At 35.3% G+C, this 21,299-nt stretch overlaps 2 protein-coding genes and 1 pseudogene across 4 annotated transcripts; all 3 read right to left on the bottom strand.

Annotated features, from left to right (window-relative positions):
• Positions 1-209: 209 nt before the first annotated feature.
• Positions 210-11,919, bottom strand: LOC127811342 (3beta-hydroxysteroid-dehydrogenase/decarboxylase). Of its 2 annotated transcripts, XM_052351103.1 has the most exons (12): positions 11,567-11,917; positions 10,100-10,189; positions 9,862-9,995; positions 9,574-9,744; positions 8,855-8,971; positions 8,680-8,759; positions 7,581-7,782; positions 5,118-5,235; positions 2,993-3,167; positions 2,338-2,491; positions 636-702; positions 210-554 (listed from the first exon to the last, which is right to left on the bottom strand). In XM_052351103.1, exons 1-12 carry the CDS (start codon positions 11,799-11,801, stop codon positions 355-357), a joined length of 1,743 nt encoding a protein of 580 aa, XP_052207063.1. In that variant the 5' UTR covers positions 11,802-11,917; the 3' UTR covers positions 210-354. The 2 variants fall into 2 exon arrangements, 1 of the variants encoding a protein (XP_052207063.1); XR_008025652.1 differs by lacking the exon at positions 210-554 and having other exon boundaries at positions 2,338-2,520; positions 11,567-11,919.
• Positions 3,855-5,107, bottom strand: LOC127811344 (uncharacterized; annotated as a pseudogene).
• Positions 11,920-13,373: 1,454 nt separating the features above from the next.
• Positions 13,374-21,299, bottom strand: LOC127811343 (probable hydroxyacylglutathione hydrolase 2, chloroplastic). Of its 2 annotated transcripts, XM_052351104.1 has the most exons (8): positions 21,053-21,296; positions 20,246-20,428; positions 18,189-18,392; positions 16,528-16,651; positions 16,178-16,278; positions 14,498-14,572; positions 14,287-14,385; positions 13,374-13,819 (listed from the first exon to the last, which is right to left on the bottom strand). In XM_052351104.1, the coding sequence occupies exons 1-8, from the start codon at positions 21,107-21,109 to the stop codon at positions 13,673-13,675; spliced, it is 990 nt and encodes a 329-aa protein (XP_052207064.1). In that variant the 5' UTR covers positions 21,110-21,296; the 3' UTR covers positions 13,374-13,672. The 2 variants fall into 2 exon arrangements, with proteins under 2 accessions (XP_052207064.1, XP_052207065.1); XM_052351105.1 differs by lacking the exon at positions 20,246-20,428 and having other exon boundaries at positions 21,053-21,299.

The following is a 21,299-nucleotide window of genomic DNA, read 5'->3' as shown; positions in this document are numbered from 1 at the left end:
TTGACCCGACATATGAGCTAAAGTATCATTATTCTAAAACTAGGATTCTATCAAATGACCGGAGAAAACAGCGCTCATACAACTATAGGAGGTTAAAAGGTAGAGAAAATTCATGTTCTCATGCATATATTTATAAAGATGCATCTTTGATACCTGTCAATAACAAAGAGGAAACTATGCAATTCACCCTAAAGAAGTGAAGCAAGACATTCATCAAGTAAAATGGAAGTTTAAAAAGCTTGTACAAGAATTTCAACCGGTTCGCACATCGAATATCTACACTTGGAACTAAAATTTTGTCGAAACCCTCCCCTTTGTCTTTAATCCAACCCTGGAGGAGGCCTTTTATTGTCGTTAATCCGACCCTAGAGGAGGCCTTTTATCTGCTTGCCAAGCGTTAGAGTTGTGCGAAAGCGAGGGTACCGAGATGGGTAGATTCTTCACCAAAAGTGTTAGGGCTTCCTTCATAGCATAGAAGAAGAACTTTGCAATTCCATCAATTACCTCTTCGTATTGCTCGTAAACACATAATGCAGTGAATGCCAGGGCCAGCCCTGCATATTAGCAGACAGCCTCAGGTAATGAATAGTAACAAGTCGATCATCATCTCTGAAATAGCTAAACTGAAACTTTACCTATGCCAATTGCTGCTGTTAAGTAGTAGGACACTATCCACTTGAGAATATAGAGGGAACCAGCCACCTGAGATGAAAAGAATGTAAACAGTTACTTAATTAGGCCAAACCTATATTTTTGTTATTGTACTTTCGTCTTTTTTTTTTCGTATGACCATTCGAACTTTTCGTTATTTCGATTATACTCTTATACTTATATTTTGGAGTCAATTTAATTCCTATACTTTGACTTTTTTTCGTTTGGCAACCCAAACTTTTCATTGTTTTGATTACACCCCAAACCTGCTTTTTCAAGTCAGTTTAACCCTTGTATTCTGATGTGAACAGATTGTAACATGTACTTTATTATATCATTTTACCTTCTTTTTTTACACAAAAAAATACAGGAGTTAAATTGACAAAAAAATGCAGGTCCAAAAGTGTAATTGCAACAACGAAATGTTTGAATTGTCACACGAAAAAAATATCAAAGTACAAAAATTAAATTGACTTGAAAATCAGGTTTAAAAGTGTAATTGAAATAACAAAAAATTCAAATGATTACAAGAAAAAAAAAGAAGTGAAAGTACAAGACAAAAATATGAATTTGAACCTTTGAACTAATGCCATGTGAAGACAGAACAAAAATATGAATCTGAACCTTCGAACTAACATCATGTGAAAGTGAAAGTACAGGACAAAAATATGAATTTGAACCTCTGAACTAACATCTTGTGAAGACAGAAGGGTGATGTATCCCAATGGTTTCTATAGGCTATCACCTAACAAAGATGCTTTATTCATGATCTTAGCCAAGTTGGAGGTCAAACCAATACATATTCGAATGAATGCAATAGGACCACTTTGATTATCTAAAATGTGGATGGAATCCACATGTCGTTTCATCAAAATTGTTGCAATCACTTTTTTATCTTCATTTTTTCCGAAAATTACTAAACATCCTTAGACAAGAAATTAAAGATAATATTTTATTAATACTCAAAAAAAAATATTTCACTAGCACCAGAAAAATAAAGACCATATTTTATTAACATCCAAAAATAAAAATAATATTTCGCTAACACCCAAAAAATAAAAATAATATTTACTTGACACTCAAAGAAATAAAAATAATATTTAATTAACACCCAAAGAAATAAAATGAATATTTTATTTTTTGGCCCGAAGACATTTTTTTTCATTCAGTTACTTTTTTGTTTAATTCCATCCAAATTTATCATACCAAACATAATAATGGAAGAAAATGAAATGATCATTTCATTACTAATAGTACCAAATATGACAATGGAATGGAATAGTCGTTTCATTCTATTCCTATTCTTATACCCATGCCCATTATCATTCTCTCTACTTCTATTCCAATGAACCAAATGGACCCTTAGATGACTGTTTGCTATAGCTCAAATATGATTTGATCAATAGAAATCATTATTAGGATCCAATAACTAGTAGAATATTAAAAGGCTCAAACCAAGGAAAGGGCTATATTGAGATTTTGTTTAATTTATTAGACAAACAAAAAATAAATCTTGAATCAGTGGCTTCTAAATGCGAAAATGCTTGGATATACACAAATGTGACTGTTCTTTGGCATGGGCTGGCATTAACCTCCAAAAAGTGGCAAAGCATAATGAATGTAACAAAATTCAAAATCAGACTACCTCAATAGCACGTAGGATGCAAGTTTACAACAGCCATGTACCTTGAAGAAAAGATTCCAGTCCTCTCCTTGGGCCAGTGCTCTTGTGACATGAACCGCTTTGTTCCACATGATTGTTATGGTTTTAACTAAGTTCATCATATCCACTTCTGAGATCTCAAAACAAGATAAAGATATCCTCTGATTGAAACCGAATCTGTTGCAAAGGCATCACAGTCAATAAACCTGAAATAATTTGGAAGAATACATTTTAATCACTAAACACAAATACAAATCAAGAGCTATATCAATATTAAGCATAAAAACCTGAAAAGAGAACTGCATAACTTTTAATGGCAGGATTATGCTTCACTACTACATTAACCATTCTCTATTTAATAGGTATGTGACATGACAAGTTCAGATGATCTTTACACATTACCAATAAAGCAAGGACTCAAATACAATAATCTGTGAGTGTAAAAAAAAAAATCATGAGCAGCCTTAGCATGCACTGGAAACTTACTGTCAGAAAAATAAATGAGCAAAAAAAAATATAAAATCACATCAGAAAGCATGTATTGAGCAAGACCAAGCCAGTATACTGATAACAATAAGCAGTTTGAAGAAAACATTGTTTCTTCAAACTCAGAAATATCCGTTCTCCTGTCTTCATTTGTTTCACCAAAGAGAGAATATTTATGTACCAAATACTCACATATTTGTTGACAAAATTCCATATCCAGATACTGAAACTGTAATGACCAAAAGAAGCAGAGCTGCAGAAGAGACAAATGTTCTTCCAGAAAAGAAAAACCAGTAATACAGCAGAAGCAGAACAAGAAAACACGCAAATGATTTCCTGTCATCCCTCCACAGAAGAATGTCCGCAACTGCAACAATTATAATCACAGGTCATTCTTCAGAAGGAAAGAAAATGATTTACTGTGTTATTTCAGAAAGTCTCATAAAGGAGATCATAATTGCATGCATATTACTGAAACATGAATATTACCTAGAAAATATTTTGAATACACTCATTTATGTCAAAAGGTAGACAAAATTGTCTAAAAGATGTAGCTACCATAGTGGTTTTGACTTGCTTCAGCAGATCTGAAAAAACTGTAGATGCATGCCTATCATGAATTACTGAAGGATGTGGGTCTCAGGAACAATGGTGACAAACAAAACTGTCATTAATGTTCCTTCAATTGCATGTTAAAGCAGACGGCTTTTGCAAAACTCAGGCATCAAGGCCAAACTACAGCTAGCTAGGAATCTGTAGAGTGAGTACCATGATGGCCTAAAATTACATGCTAACCTGTATATATGTTTATTGTTAAAATACATTCACATGAAACCCATAAATTTTAGAGTCCAACACATAATCCAAGCAAAAACCAAAATACAGTTTGGTTAAATTGCTCCCACACTCCCTATGGTTTGGGCCTTTTGCCCAGAAGCACCAGTATTTTCCCTTTATTGCCAGGAAACCCCTCTGTTACATTTTGACAGAAATGATGTTAATTAGATTAAGTTAAAATAACCAACTTCATAATCTCTCTCTATCTAATTAAAGAAATAAAAAAGACATGTTCCTTTGGCCAAAGTTGCCAGCAGTGGCAAAGTCAGGAAGAAGGGCTGCTGGGGGGGAGCTGCAGGAACTGCATTGTGATGGGGTTACAGAACAGTGGTTGAAATTGTTCAACGCCTCCAAACCATGGTCACCACTCCCTCCTTTGAGAACCCCAAGCCCAACAAATACTCTGGCTTTAGCATCAAGGTCTTCTCCACATTAGGCACCAACAACATTGGATCTTACAAATGCCAAAGCCTCCAAATCTTTAAACCACAGTCAACAGCAATCTAGAACTCCCCGTCGGGGGGGGGGGGGGGGGGGGGGGGGGGGGGGGGGGAGCTGATCTCTCATCCTGGAAATGAGCCATGTTGGGCACTTGTTGATTACCTGTCTGGAGCTGTGATTTAGGCTGAGATCATTTTGAGAGGAAGCTAAAGACTGGATTGAGGTCAGATTTGATGTAGAAGGTGAGGATTTTGAGGTAAATGCTGAAGATCGTGCTTACGTCTTGATGGATGCCCTTTGATTTGAGGAAGGAGATGATGGAGTGTAAAGAGGCCGTGTGCAGAGATGGGTTGAGGGACAGGGCTCTGCCTGAATCAAACCCCGTTATTTTGAGGCAGAGGATCTTCTCTTTGATCTCTCCCCCTCCCTCCCTCCCTTGCAGATGCCACCAGCAACTTTGGCCAAAGAACAGTGTGAACAAGAGAGAGACAAAGATATGGAGGGAAAGAGAATATCTGAATTCTCTATTCACAATTAGGTACATATACAGCTCTACAAAACAAACTCACTCACACAAGGTACAACTAAGAGAAACACAGCACGATGTACAACACTACAAAGCTGCATCCTTCTAATGAATAGAATGGAGGTTCTATTCTTTGGTCTTTTAAAAAAAAAAAAAAATCATATAGAGAATTTAATTAAAGGTTGGTTAATTTTAAATTTTTAATTAATTTGATTTCAAATAACGTCGTTTGTGCCGAAATGTAACAGAGAGGGTGTCCTACCAATAAAAGGAGTGTACAGGGATGGCCATGGCAAAAAAAGTGCAGGGACAATTTAACGAAACAGTTTATATGTCAAGACATTGCAAGATCATAGGATTTTAAACCTCAATTAAACACAATCAGGTCAACTCAATGATGATTCCACCCAAATGCAATTTTTCTAAAACAGGTAAAACATAAACTTCAGTTATAAATATAAGAGTGTTATCATTAAACAGCTCAATGTAAATCATCATATTATAAGGCTGTACCTTTCCCACTGCCTAAAAGCTTATCCACTTTTGAAGGTTCATCAAATTCACTGTCCCTTGAAAAGGTTTTGTCACTGGCTAAGTGAGAAAATGATTGGATGGTGAACATGATACCTTCCTGTATATTCAGCAATCACACACAAGAAGAATTCAGGTCTATAATTTCCATAGTTGCAATGACCCTTCAAATGATAACACCTTTCTTTGATGTTTTCTAAAGGCATATAAAAAGACTGGAAACAGCATTTGCATCAGTGAGATCAGCCATCTGCTGGTATTGACCAAATTAATGTACTTCAAAAGTCAAAAATAATTTGTTCAAGCAGATCCATTAGCAACCAATCTAGCAAATATGTTCAAGAGGAAAAGAAAAGGGAACCTTCATGTGACCCAATGGAATCAGCAGAACCACCAGAGAAGCAATGTGATTAAAGAATCTTGAAAATGTGGTTCTATGTTACAGGAACTTTTCCAAATTATTTTTAGTCCTATCCAGATAATAGGCATTTTATTAAGGATGGGGAAATATAAGCCAAATGGAATATATTTAAGTTGCAGACATTGTTATGAGGCTGGTGAACAATGCTCCCATTTATGCATGAAGAGCAATATGTTGGATTGGAACACACCATTTTAAATGAAAAGCTCTAGGCATGTCCTAATGTCACTGGACTTTATAATATCAAGAAACCATTCACACGCATGGGCCTATCACAGCTTGGTGTTTTGGTTTAAAACACAAAACAAGTGAACATGTTCATGTTGACACCCCCCCCCCCCCCCCCCCCCAAAAAAAAAAAAAAACAAACAAAACAAAAAAGAATTTAAAAATTATTTTCAACTTGAAATGGTATGATACATTTTTAGTTTCCATAAAATTGTGCCAAAACAAGAAAACTGAAGACAAAAATATCAGACTGTGCCCAATTCTTCATAAACTCTTACCATCCTTCACCAAGTAAGGCATCTCTAATCAAATAACAGAAGCATTGTGTACTTATGAACAAAATAAAGCGCTACAACATAATTCAATGTGTCCATAGAAAACTACTCCTCAAAATCTTTACTTGTATGATAAGGGAAAGTACTAGTAAATATTTTAGTGATTTTACTATTTTGCCTTTAAATTTTTCATAAAAACCCAATATATTTTGAAAGTGAACAGATATAATTGTCACTTATTTTGATTACTTTATCATCTTGTCTGCTTCCATTCTCTATTCAAACAAAACCCTAACTAAATTTATCCACCTAAATTTAGTCTACAGCCCAGACTATTTAGTGTTCCAACAAGTTAAATTCTTCAATTTCAGACTAAAACCAAACCTTCATTATGTCAAGTAAAAAAACTAATCCTCAAACCAAAATCTAAACAGAAACATTAGTTAAAAGTTAAGTCATATGCCATTATGAGGTTGCATAACCCTTGGAAAGCATGTTATGAACAAGATAATCATTGACTCTAGCAATTGTCAAAAGTAAATAAAGTAAAAAACCATTCTTGCCCTGTGTAATGAAATCCCACCACCTATCCCCAACCAAAAAAAAAAGGGAATTAATAAAGAAAAAAAAGAACTCACTGAAAATTTTATTAAAAAAAAATATCATGTTAAATATATGAGCACAATTGAAATGTGCAGTTAAGGTGGAAATGTGGCCATACAAGAAAAGAAATTAGAAATGATATTATTCATAATAAGGTAGCAGTGACACCTGAAATAAAATGTGTGAGATGTGATTAGGATAATTTAGACGTGTGAAGAAGATTAATAGAAGCACCTGTGAAACAAGTAGATGGAATGGAAGACATTTGTAATAAAAGAGGTGGAGAAAGACCAAAGAATACTTGGTGAAAAATTCTTTGGCATGAGAACATAATGGCCTTACAGAAAAATGGATAGAAATGACTGCACAACCAAGATTCATGCTACCACCCTACTTAGTGGGATTAAAGCTTGTGATAATGATGATGATAATGAGAGTTGCAAAAGCAGGAAATTTAAAAGTTAGTCATAGTCCATTATTATGTGGTTGGAAAACTCTTGGAAAGCATGGTCCCCAAAATATGGTCCGTACTCTAACAATGTGTCAAAAGCAAATAAAGCAATAACTTATCATTTCCCTATGTAATGAAAAAGTCCAATCTCACAATCTGCCCCAACAAAGAAATAGAATGGACCTAGAGAGCGAAGAGAAAAAAAAAAAAAATTCCTTTCAGATTATATTAAAACAGAGTTGCAAAAGCAAAATTCATATTCTGACCAGAAGAGTCATAGCAGGGAAAGCCAACAGAAATGGGTTTATACAAGGCACAAGATAGACTAAAGATCCTAACTGACCACAAAGCAAAGTGTACCACTAACACCTCAGACCTAAATTCCGTCTCTTAAGGGGCTTGGCCACCAGTTTTGTTATAGAAGAGGAGGGTTAAATATCCAAGAACTATCAAACCAGTAAACTTACTTCCAAGGATACGACTGGTGAGTATCCAAGATGTGCTTGAGCTGCAGAGCAGTTAAAAGTTCTTGTGCGCAAGGCTAGTTGAACAAACTTATGAACTAAGGGATACTTCTTAAAAAGCCTTCTGGAGTCCATCCTTGCATCCATCCATTTAATGAACAAAACAACATACCAAACCAATCTTGATGGAATTTTTATCATAGCCCTGTAAGTAGAAGAAAGGGGTTACTCATGTTCAGAAAGCATTGAAATTTCATCACAAACTTATAGATGAAAAATAATCAATATGGATGTCCTTTAGCTTCTATAAAGATTATGAGAGCATTAGGTGTTTAAGGACAGATACAAACAGTTGACAGAGAACATGCCCCATCAAAAGCACAGAAGTAACTAAATTTAAAAATTTGAAACTGCTGGATGTTACAATCAGTCATGCACAAACTTTAAAAGCACTGACATACCTGCAATATAGGCACACATATGAAAATAAGCCCCCACCCCCAATGCTAAAAAGAAAAGAAAATAATAAAGTCAGATGACACAAAACGATTAAAAGAAAGATAGTTCGGATACCACTTCTGCAGTACTGCCAGTACTACAAGTACCAACTGACGAATTAGGCAGAATGGAATTTTTTATTTTTGCATCCTAGTTTTGTTTCAATATAATACGGAGACAATACCCCTCTATCAGCTTACACATTTAGATGAGACAGTGATTCACAATTCAACATTGGAACATAGAAAACAAATGTCCGTAGTTCAAACCCAATATTTTAATAGTTGCACATGTTTGGTCCAATCATATGGTGAAGCCTAGTCACATGTGAGTCTATGAGGTGGCATGTGGAGAGTAAAAATAAAATATAAAAGTTAAAGTACCTCTCTTCCTATGAACTTAGGCTTTAGAACAATTCAACAATTACAAAGATGATGATAAAGGTAATGGCAGATTCAACTATAATATGCATGTTAATGGCAAAAAATGCAAGGGTATCTTGAAAAATAACTGTCATACTGCTAATTCTCTTATCATAGATTTTGAACCCTGGGCCTCCATGGCTGGGAAAACAACATATATTAGAAAACACTATGTTTATTACCTTTGGTAGCCCAAGCCTTCCAATACTAGAGATATAAAGTCCCAGAACTTTATTGAGTCAAGATTTGTGATGAAAAATACCTGCAAATTGTCACAACTTAAGTCTCCACTCATGCAGAATACAATTAAAATTAAATGAGGAGAATTAATTGAAACAAGTCAAAATTTATGGGTACCTTCCCAGACACAGAAACCATTCGAGAACTCAAAGCTTCTTCTGCACAGATAAGAGCATGGGCAACATTCTCCACATAGGTAAAGTCAGACATGTTTTCACCACTTCCTATAATAAACTGAAATGAGAAACTCTATTACTTATTCAAAAATGACTAAGTAAATAATTTCTTTGTGCTTAGACAAGCAAAAAACACAAGGAAATATCCAAAACACAGAAGAGCAGGAAAAAAAAAAAAAAGCAGAGTCCACGAGAAAAGACAGCAATTATAGCAGTTTGGACTTTAGAAAGTGACAGCCATTGTGAGCATATAGTGCCCTTTTCCAAAAGCAATTACTAGAAGAACCAAAAAGCTGCCAATTGATCAAGCCATATGTTTCAATGTTTATTGCCATTGGCACATTGCTATAGGTAAAATAGCATTATACATGATCAGCTAGGAGAGGCAGAATTCCATGTTGAAGGCAACAACAAGCCAGCCATGAAAGTTGAGGGAAGAAACTGATTATGATATTTACTAGGAAGATATAAATTGACCAATTTCAAAACTTAGTCAGTTAGTCCACTGTAAATCCAAAACTAAAAATAAGAAGAAAGAAAGAAACAAGAAAAAGAAAAAGAAAAATAATCCATGACATTCAGCTGGCAAGAAAAGCTTCAAAACACATAATAATACAAGAAACAAAACCAATAAATGAAGTTTGGAAATACTTTTCAAACCTTTGACCAGCCATATTTTGCATGATTCACTATGAAAGGAATAATTTCTGTGTCCCCAGGTCCAAATACATTGCTAGGACGAAGTACACATGTCAGAAGGCCATCAATATCATTTGCAAACAGGATCAGTGCCTCTGCTTGTGCCTTTAGGTCACTCAGCATATCCTCGAACTTTATCATATAACCCATATTAACAGGAGAAAAAAGAGGAATGCACAGTGAGTAAAGAGATCCTAAGAGATATTCTATTAAACATATGAGCAAGAAACCTCCTGAAAAATAACATACTTTCCAAGCATATGGCAAGGACTCATCTCCATTATGTATATCGTGTGAACCATCAAAAACCACATCTGCAGAACTGCTGTATATTAGCCGTTTAACTTTGCATTCTCGGCAAGCATTGATGATGTTTTTTGCACCTAAATAGAAATCTTATAGTAAGTGATCATGATCACCTCATGGAAGCATCTGCAAACAGAATTTCACTTAAACAATCTGAACTACTGGGATTAATAGCATTAACCTTGAACAACAAGTGTGTAGCAAACATAGAAATCCTGTGTGGGTGTGGTAGAAGTCTCCACATGAAAAACAACAGAGGAACCTTCAACAGCTGCAAGGTATATAACAGATGCAGTTACTTTCCAGCAGCAGTTGGATGTTGTGTTGTAAAGAATGTGAAGTTTCATGAAAGAGTTAAATGAAAAAAACAAGAGCACAAGACAAACGAAAGTAAAAACCTCTCACGTCACATTCACTCAGTCACACAAGAAAGGATGGGTGATAGACTATCACCATAAATCTAATGGTGGGATGTCACAGTGACATCAAAGAAGGCATAAAAGTTGATGTGAACGAGCTTATCTTATCAACATCAGTAAAGATGCTATACCATGCCACCATTTAGGAGAAAAATTGATTTGGAAACAAATTCACAGACAAATAGTGAATGGAATACACATATCAATGTTTTGATTATTTTTTATGCTCTAACATAAGTGATATTAGCCAAACTGGGGTTGGGCATGTTTGACAGTAATTAAGATTTTGTGCTCTATACTTTCCTAGCATTGCCCTGGCAACCATATAGGAGCTAAACTACAACTATTATTCTATGTGGAAGAAGAACAAGTACTAGATGTTTCATTGCCACCGCATACATGCTTGTGAAAGACAGAATCCATAGATCCCTGCCTCTCCACTCAGTTTTCTAGATAAAAGGGTGGACAAGAAAAAAGTTCAAACCTTAGAGCAGCAACCCAAAACCAAACACGGTGAGAAGTCATCAGAATCAAGACTGGTTTCTATCTTTTTCTAAGGCAATGAAAAAATTAAGTGACACTCTACATAGACAAAGGACAAGAATCATATATTTGATAATATGCATGTCCGTAGCACGTGTACAAGCCACATTTAACTTGCCAAAAGAAATCAAAGGATCACTACCAATAACAACATACACAAATACAAGTCAAATTCACTTGCCAAAATAAATAAATAAATAAATAAATTTCCCACTTGCTTCCCTTTACATACCAAACAAACACTACGCAGATCAGAAATCAACTTATAAACTGCAAATAGATAAAGAAAAAATATCTCTAGTAGTGAACCAAAATTTCATGTATATGCAATTCTATGCGCGCGAGTGCGCCCCACTGCGGGCACATAGAACTCAATATTCAGTTTCCTTCCCTTCTCTATCATCTTTCACCTATCAAACGAAAACAATCATCGTATTGAACCAATTACGATATGTAAATAAGCAAAACTATCATGCAAGCGCGCACAAATTGAACGCCAGTTCTGATTCCACCCGTCACTTGCATTTCTCCAGCAACCGAACAAAACACGGATCAAAAATCGAGTTACACACTCGACGTAGACGAAGAAGGACGATCATCACATTAAAGAAAATTACGATGAAAATCCATATCCACATATATAACACAGATATACATTGAAACCATCGCATGGCATCGCATCTAACCTCTAATGATTTGATGTTTGTCGCGAACATCGACGTGGAAATAGGAAAGGCGACCGGCAGCGAGGGCTTCGGCTAGGTCGGTGTCCTGGTCGGCGGAGGGATCGAGTTGGAGAGACTGAGCGGAATCAGCGATTCGGACCACCCAATCGCGGACCTTCAGAAGCCTTCCGACGAGGGACCTTCCGACGAAGCCTTTGCCTCCGATCACCACGCAGACTCTCGAGTCTATCGCCATTTCCGGTCGATCGAGCGAGCGAGAGAGAGAGAGAGAGGGGGGGGGGGAGAGACGTATTCGAAGGCGGGGGTGTTTGGGAGGCGAGAAAATGGAATGGAAAGTTGAGGGGTGCTTTGGCGCCTGTACGGAGAAAATATTGCTCATGCAAGTGGGCCCCAGAGATACATACGTGTTTGTATTTGTTTTGTAACTTTATTATGAAGTTTGTTTGTTCAACCATAACGCTTGAGTAGGGATCGGAATTTATTTTACTTAAAAATCAATACAAATATTAATCCATACCAAATTTGTAGGTGGCTTTTCAACTCCGCGTCAAATCCCAGGGCTCAACCACAGGTTTAGGTTCGACCTCAATGAAATAAATAAAATAAAATAATTAATTTAATTAAACATTTTAGTAAGGATGAGTAACATTTGATTTAATCGAATTAAATAGATCAAAATTTATGATTTTGTAAAACAGTTGAGTTCGGTTTAGGGTTTTGAATATTTTAATTAGTATGATTCGATTCAATCCCTGTATTTAAAAAATTTAAAATAACTTAATTAACAAAAAATTATGTCAATTTTTATAAAATTCACTCATTTTTTTACCAAATTAACTCATCAAATTAAAGTACTCGTGCATTGCAGCATTGCCCTTTCCCATTCCTCTTTGATGACCTGACGGTTGTCATCTATCTTTATTTTTATAATTATATTACTTGTACATCATTTTTGTACATTTTGAATTATATAAAAAGGTGTTATGACTAAAATATCTCTTATCGCCATATACTTTTATATGCTTAATGAGAATTTTAAAGTGTAGTATATCAATAATATTTTTCTTGCATTTGATGCTAGGTAGACTAGTCAATTTCTTTGTCAGTTTCCGTTCTAATTTGTCATGGACAGACTCACTGTCTACTTCCAGCTCTGTGCTGACATCTTTTTCAATTATCAATTTTCAATCCTCTAGTCTTGAGTCGGTGTCACCAAGCCGGCGACCTAACCCTTCCCCACCCTCTTTGCCTTTGTGTTTATCTAGCTCGGCCCTTTCCAAGTCTCCAGTCTCCAGCAATCAACTTCCAATCCTCTATAACTTGCAACTCTTTTTCTTTTTCGTCTGCTTTTGTTAATATCTTCTTTGGCTTTTCTCTAAAAGTTTGGATTTTTGATTAACCGACCAACTTGAATTATATTTTGGTTTATTTAGTCACCTGAATAATTTAGTTGGTTTGATTATATTTTAGTTAATTCATTTATTTTATCTATTTTTTCAAAAGTTAATTATTATTTAAAATTTGTTAACATGATTAATTTTTATTTTTCAAGAAAGATATTTAAATAAACACTTTATTAACAGAAAAATTACAAAAATAAGTTTTTAACATTTTTTTGATGTTTTAAAAAACATCAAAATAGCTCCCCCAATACATTTCCATGCATCATTGGTGCACAAATGTCACCAAATGCATCGAAGTGTCTAAATAGCATTTTCATAAATTTTATTATTTTAAACAAAAACAAAAAATAAATATAAGCAAACGAAAATGAAAATAACAAAATAAAAACTCTACAAAACGGTCGTATAAGAACAGTTCTTCAATGGATATCAGGAGTGAGTGAAAAATTATGAAGGGCTGTTGTGAATGATGACATTAATATCTAACTTAAAATACAATCAAAAAGCTCTCTTTTCTCCAGGAGTATGGCATTCCATTGCCGTGACAGATACACAGCTAGATAAGGAGATAGACCCAACTATATAGAACACTTAAGATCTCCAATAAAACCTTGAAAATTAACATACAGATGCTAATAAAGGTGTTCTCTTCTATACATAGAGAGAGAGAGAGAGAGAGAGAGAGGGAGGGGATGCAATTGATCTAAAAGTTATCCTTTGCTTGGCGAATGGCACCCAAAGCTTCAGAATCATCTGCAGTTTCGGGGATGTTCAATGACAGCCGGATTTCTGGGTTCGACGTGCGCAGGAATGGGTTGCATGACTTCTCTTTCTTCAGAGTGGTCGGGATCTGGGACAAAACAGTTGAAAGCAGTTACCCGGTTAAGGGAGATCCGAGTATGAAGAAGCCCGAGCAGGTAAAAGACATGAAAACAACAATGAATACATCCATTCGCGCAATGTTCGTTGTCTGGACTAAAACCATATTCTAAAAGTAATCGCCAAAATAAGGGTCATAATAAGTGTAGAAAAATGTCGACAAGATGTTCCCGATCAAAACCAAATAAACAATTTTTTTCGAATGTAATAGAGTAGACCCCTAACCCTTCTTAATAACTAAAATGTTGATATGTGCTGGCAGAGGGCCAGAGTTCAGAACTGGGAAGTATTGCGCTTTTTTGGCAGTTTCCCGGTAAGATGGAACTTTCAAGTTTCAACTTACGGTTGCAAAAACATTTACAAAATGCAGTCTCACCAATAACAAGTGCACAATATTGGACATTATATATAAAGAAATGAAGATGTTAACAAAATTACTGTTGGCAAGCCCTTGTTACGGAGATGGACTACATGAGCAGCATAGGACTGAAGAGCTTCATTCCTGGGTTCGATGGACAATGCAAACTTTGAATTACCCTGTCAAAACAAGTGGCATCACAATGAGTGTCCCCCATAGGGTTCTGAAGTCAGCAAAATGGAGTAATAACAGGAAAAGACTTGTAAAAAGGATGCCAGAAACAACACTCACTGATGTATATTCATGACCACAGTATATGCTAGTGTCATCTGGCAAAGACATTATCTTTTCAAGAGAAGAATACATCTGGAACAAAGAAATAAGTTTTGTAACACTTGAATTGTGAGAAATAGCATCGCAATCTTTAAAAATATTAACATGTTGAATAGAAAGCTATTCACATATATACATGTTAGAGCTGAATGAAAATGTATCAATCTGATTGCGCATGCTTGATCTTCAACTACTAGGCTATAGAACCAAAATAAACTGACACATGTTGCAACATTGTCAGGCTATATGTTCATTTGAGAAACATGTCATAGTTGTGGGCTTGTACCTGAACAGTTTGGTTCGTGTAATCCTTGATATAATTAATTTGGTCTGGATACTTACGGTTAGTGTCATGTAAAATAAACTGGGAGGAGGTTGAAGGGGGCAGGTTAAGGTGAAGTAAGAACCAACTGAGAGGTCAACTATGTGGAGGAAGGGGACGCAGTTGATGAAGAAAGTTGACTGTAAAGCACCAGAAGGTTTGGAAGTAGGCTGAGATGGGACTACAGTTGACTTTCCATCAGAAAGTCCAGTAGATTTAATTTAGACAAAGAAAGCTAACTCTGAGGCCAACTATCCAAACCAGAGACTAAAGGATCCTCCAAACAAACTGTGGTCTTTACTAATCACGTAACTGCTACTGCATCATCATCTCAACCATCAACGTGAACAAGACTCACAGCAAACTACCCTAATACCTAACAATTTCATAATACAACAACAACATACCAAGCCTTTGTCCCACCACGTGGGTGGCTACATGAATTCTAGCTTCCTATTCATTTCTATCTATGATCTTATTTTCTATAAGGCCCATATAAATGATATCAAACCTAAGTGTCTCCCACCAATTTTTTTATGGTCTTCCTCTACCTCTTTTGCTAAGTACTTGTTTCATTCCATCCACTCACCTCATAAGAGCGTTTATTAGTCTCCTTCTCACATGATCAAACCATCTTAATTGTGTCTCATGCTTCCTATCTTCAATAGGAGGCACTCGATTCTTCGTACAAATGACATCATTTCTAATTTTATTTTTTCTCGTGTGATAACACATCCATCTTAACAATTTCATAATACTTCTAACTGAAATTAAAAAGGGTTTATCTCTACTGCAAAAAATACATGGTGCGTCAATAGTGGTTTTGATGCAGCACTCACCAAGTACTTACAACCCAAGGTGACCTAACTTACCATGAAACCTGACCCAATTTTTAAAAAGCCAGCCAACAAAGAAAAGTGATGGTTTGGCTGAAAACAAGAAAGGCTTCATAGTTATGGGTTAAGTCAGATCAGTTTGAACAGTAAACAGATCAAAATGAGTGGTAACGTGGAAAAAAGGTCACATCTTGTCTAGGGTTTTAATACATTTGGGGCCGGTGTACATAACTCATGTTGACTAATAAACAAAAGTCATTTGAAGATATCTTATTGTGGCAGAATACACTAAGGAAGTCATGTTTGATATGATCAATCAACCTTTTAGCAAGTTACAAAAAGGACCAAATTTCTCAACCCCTTGCAACATGAAGTCATCAACAGATATGTAAATAGTGGACAAATGATACTTCTTTTTTTTCCCTTTCGGGATAATTGCCACAATGCAAATGGATGTTTATAGCCTTAAGTTGAAATTACCTCCTCAGGGGTTCCCTCAAAAAGCTTTCCACATGACAAGCTAAACAAAGTGTCTCCAGTAAAAATTGCTTCTGATCCAGGAAAGTAGAAGCTAATATGCCCTGCTTCCAATTAAGACCAACACAGCCAGTCAGGAAATGGTAGAGACATCTGTTTATCATATTTACTTCTCAAACAAAAGCTAAAAAAATAACATAAAAACATGGAAGAACAGGAACTAAAATGAGCAGAATTTAGAAATCTTGGTTCAGAATTCTCGTGAAGTCATCAATCAAGGACCATTTGGTCTGTTGGACGATCATCTATGATTACAGAAAAAATTAACTGGGATCAAGCAGGGAGAAGCACACCTCGGGTATGTCCAGGAGTTCCAATTACAAACACTTCATGGCCTGCAAACATCCACTTGTCCCCATCATTCAGAACTATATCAATGCCAGGAATTCTATCCCTGTCTATTCCAGACCCAATTACCTACAAGTAAAATGTTCAGAAATTTTAAATAGCTAAAAATTGGACACGTCAATAACAAGGAAAGGATTCTAACTTCAAAAGCATAACAAGTTCCTTTATAAATGAAAACTGGGCCTCCTAGAATAATAATTTGAAGTCTTTAACAAATTTTTCGAGCAAATGCAGAAAGGTTTCTCACTGCAATATAAAACATTTTTCAGTTGTTTACTTCCCAATGAATATTGCTAGATTCAAATGAGGCCCAACAGCCCATAAACTAAGTTATATATATCATTTAAACAAACTCTGGTTTTTAATTTCAGCTGATCCAATTACAGAGTCTCCTGTCCATCCACCACACGCTCGAGGAGACACCGATCAAGCAATACAAACTGGTCAAATGAAATGAGGGAGCAAGTGTTTTTATCCACACTCAAAGATTGTTCTTTATTATCATAAAGCAACACAATATATACATGTCAATATTTAAGAAAAAGTGTTGAAACAGGAAGTGACATGTATAAGGAACATAGAGAAAATATTTTTTGTGCATAAAATGATTAGTTACCAACTCTTGTTTTTGTTACGGTACAGTAAAATGATTGCAGAGGAAAGGTTTCAGTATTGTCAAATTTTTCTTTCTCCAATTGAGAGGCTACTAAAAGATGTAACAAACTCAGTTTAATACACTTTATGCTTCAAGACTTGGCAGCTCCAATTAGGACAAGAGTAAAGCCATTACATTACAACATCAAACCCAAAAGGATGATATTTTCTTAGTCAATAAAGTAGCAGAATCAGTTATTAAGGTCTGAACCACATGTTGTTAGTTACAGCTAATGAAAAGTATGAATAAAAATCTTAGGAAATACTCAGTAAGCAATGTGCTAGCTTATGCAAGATGGCTCAAACCCTCTGCCTCATAAAGTAAGGCAACAGATTCTCAGGAATTTCCAAGGGTTCAAAAGGAGGAGAGCAAAGTCCACAAGAACAAGCTGAAGAAGAAGAAACGATGAAAGCAAAACTAGAATCATACTGCAAGAGCATTTAAACTTGAAGTATGAAAACCTCTAATACTTACAGAACACATTACTTTAGGCCAAAGTTACTCGTGGATCAAGTAAATTTATAGGGAGCACTATTCATACTTTCTATTCCTTTAAATTTATAGGAAGCACCATTTATATATCCAATCCTCTTAAAACAATCTCACACTGCAGTTGAACAATTATGTCGGAACACTTACTTAATCATAGCTCTCCACTAAATAGCGAAGCATCAAGCCCAAACTCCAAAGGAATTCCAAGTTATGCCATTCTTAACAGGCAATTGAAAACAGTTACTTTATTTTACAAACTCTCTTTAGTCCATGAAGTTATTTGAAACAGAAGTCAACGTAAGATAATCTTTAAAGAGGATATCTCATATGCAAGAATATGAGCTATTAGATGATTACTGCATTATGGTTCAATTTGCCAATATGCACATTTAACAAGCAGCAGAGTCTTAGAATAATAAAAACTAGAGCACATCAACTTTTTAGAAAGAATATAAATACCTTTGCACCATACATTTCTTTCAACTGCATATTCCCACCAGTATGATCATAATGGTGATGAGTGTTCAATATGTAAGTCAGATTCCGATTTTTCCTGGTCAATGCATCTATAATGGGTACAGCTTCTGATGGATCAACAACTCCAACTGTGCCAGTATCCACATCGTGTAAAAGATATGCATAGTTGTCCCTGAGACAAGGAACCTGATGATACAAAAGGCAAGAAAAGATCAGCAGTGAGAGCAATTGGCAAAAATATCTATGAATTGATTAAATCATGCAAAAGTAAGGTTATGATCCAGGACCATTATCGCAACCCAAAACTTAGAATTTAACGGAATGTTGTTCCCTTTTTATTTATTTCTTGTTCATTTTATTGGTTTTCTTTTAAACACAACCAAATGGGACCTAAACCCTGAGCTGTGATGGGTCCAATTTGCACCAAACTCAAACTTATAAAATTCACAAAAAACAATGCGTGTTTTTGAATCATACATATAGAGACATATAAGACGATATAATGTGTATATATATAATATACATGATTATTTTAGCTTTGCACCTTTAATAAATATCATATTAGTCCTTTTAGAACTTGTGACAAAAAATATCATATAATAAGAAATCTCTTATATCTATATGTATATAGGTATATAAATAAGTCTTCTTATAGGTGATATTGACATGGTCTATATTAGAAGATAAATGAAAGATATTCCTTCAAAGTCATGTGCAAAACCAAAATATCATTTATTTACATGGACAAAGTGCATATGTGATATAATAATTCATGATTACAAAAATAATTTCCTTTTTAAATAAAAAATTGTAATAAAAATGGTATTGATATTAGTTGAAAATCAAATAAAGGCTCAAAATGAAAGCCCAAATGATGAACAAAAGGTGACAATTGATAATCATTGGCAAACCACCACTGTGCCGACTAATAGGAATTAAAATAAAGCATAGACAAAAGACTCCTTTGATACCTGTTACGGTCATCCAAACATATATATTATATATTTCTTTATATTCTTGTATCTCAAAACTTTTGATCACTAGAGGGAATATAAAATTTACTGTATTTCTTTCCAAACTCATTAAGAAAATATTTGAACTCATAATCAATGACATAATGAAAATAGGAATCCTACAAATGAGAGTTACAACCCATGAATGTTTTACAGACAAATTTGAAAAGTCTCAAGAAAATAAATGAAGAAAAGACATTTTGTCAAGGCCATATGATATGTACATATTCAAGTCCTCAGCCTATGCCTTTTGTTTGGGAATCAAATGTGGCATTACCCGAAAATTCTAACAAACAAATAGAGTGAAATTTTATAAAAACTCAGTTAGATGATATTTAATTATGCACACTTACACATAAGTTTCCTGTACCTTTTTTTTATTCTAATTTATTGTTTATATTTTTCTTATTATTATATTTAATTCTTTATTCATTTCTTTTTCTTTTCTTTTCTTATATATAAATATTATACACACACACACGCACACACATATATATATATATGTTCATATTTTCATTTCACAGAATTTCAGGGTGTTACAACTATAAATCCTCAGAGCCAACGTATAAATGTAAAAAGGTTGGTGTTTGATACTTTGACGCAAAAGTGTGAGCACTAGTTCCATGTAGGCAATTTAGGCATTCGACAAAAAAATCATTTTATAAAGCTAGATACTTTCTCTTTGTCCAGTTGAAGCTGTTAATTGAAGAGCAGAGGGATTACATCAATAAACTATTCATAATGCAGGAACGGGGATTCCGCTTTCTGTCAAAAGCCGTTCACGAATTTCCCTACAAGAAGCTAATTCTGATGCCTTGTAATCTCAAGAAACATCTAGAAATACAAATCAGTGGCCGGGTCACATACCATTCCAAGTGATCCAACTTATGGTATAGTAGAAATAAGTTGAAGAGGCAAAACCAGAGACAACATACAACGGTAAATAAACACTATCCAAGATACCTCCAGAGCAAAAGCAGGACTAAATTTATTTAAATTAAACTATGAATGGACAGCTCGGCTCACCATTTCAATTTGCAGCGTGGAAGACAGTTTGGCAACGCTACACAAGTGAGAAACTCCAAGTGATCGACTGACCCCACGTACAGTTTTGAATGGCATTGATAACAAGTGCATGAATCCATACAATAAATTTTTCCTTAGGCAAAGTTGTCTTGCACCCGGCCATACACAAAGCCCTCTCCTCATCTAATACAAATAATAATTAAAAGAAAAGGGTAATAACAATTAACTCAAATAGTAAGTGAATGGGATCCATCTCAAGAACAAACTCCAAAGTTAAAAAGCAGCAGGTTTTAACAACCAGCTAGTAATATCAATGATGCCAATAATTATACTGAATTAATCCAAGCTCCAATCTTCAAACCGCACAATTCATAGTGGTAACATCAATGAAAAGTGCAATTATCCATACTATATTTCCTCTATATTCTCCCCCCAAATCCCATATGGGTGCTTCGAAACTAGGTTTCAAGTCTACAAGCAAGCAAATCAATTGAAACTTGAAACCCGCTTACAAATGTCATCCAGCAACCCAAATCATACAACACAGAAATAAAAGTACCAGAAGGAAATCATCATCGATGCCTCCTCACTCAAAATTAAACACGCAACACAAAAACGTCCAATCCAAGGTCTGCCAACCAAAATCATCGCGCCAATTTTTTTCTCAAACCAAGTCAAAACCTAGTTCACACTTCAGTCAAATGGACAAAATACACGAGCCCGGATCATCGACTATGATCCAGTCTACGAGAGGCATACATCTACATATATATGTTGTGCAGAAAGAGAGAGAGAGAGAGGACGAACCCCTGAACGAGGGAAGGCTGCCATAGCGGAGTGTGCTCTACACATCATTTGGATCATTTTTCATGTTTTCCTTTTAAATACAGAGAAAAGAGGAGAGAGAATAAGAAGAAGATCTGGGCATGGCACCGGCACAGTTGCCTATATATGTATCGTACTGCAGATACATGTATCAATCTGTATATACATATACATATAGAGAGAGAGAGAGAGAGGAGAGGAGAGAGATGGACTGGCACCACGCGTTGTT

The sequence above is a fragment of the Diospyros lotus genome, chromosome 10 (genome assembly GCF_014633365.1).
Source record: "Diospyros lotus cultivar Yz01 chromosome 10, ASM1463336v1, whole genome shotgun sequence".
In the NCBI taxonomy this organism is placed as follows: domain Eukaryota; kingdom Viridiplantae; phylum Streptophyta; class Magnoliopsida; order Ericales; family Ebenaceae; genus Diospyros; species Diospyros lotus.
The sequence above is the reverse complement of the archived record's forward strand: the minus strand, read 5'-3'. Positions and strand labels throughout refer to the sequence as shown.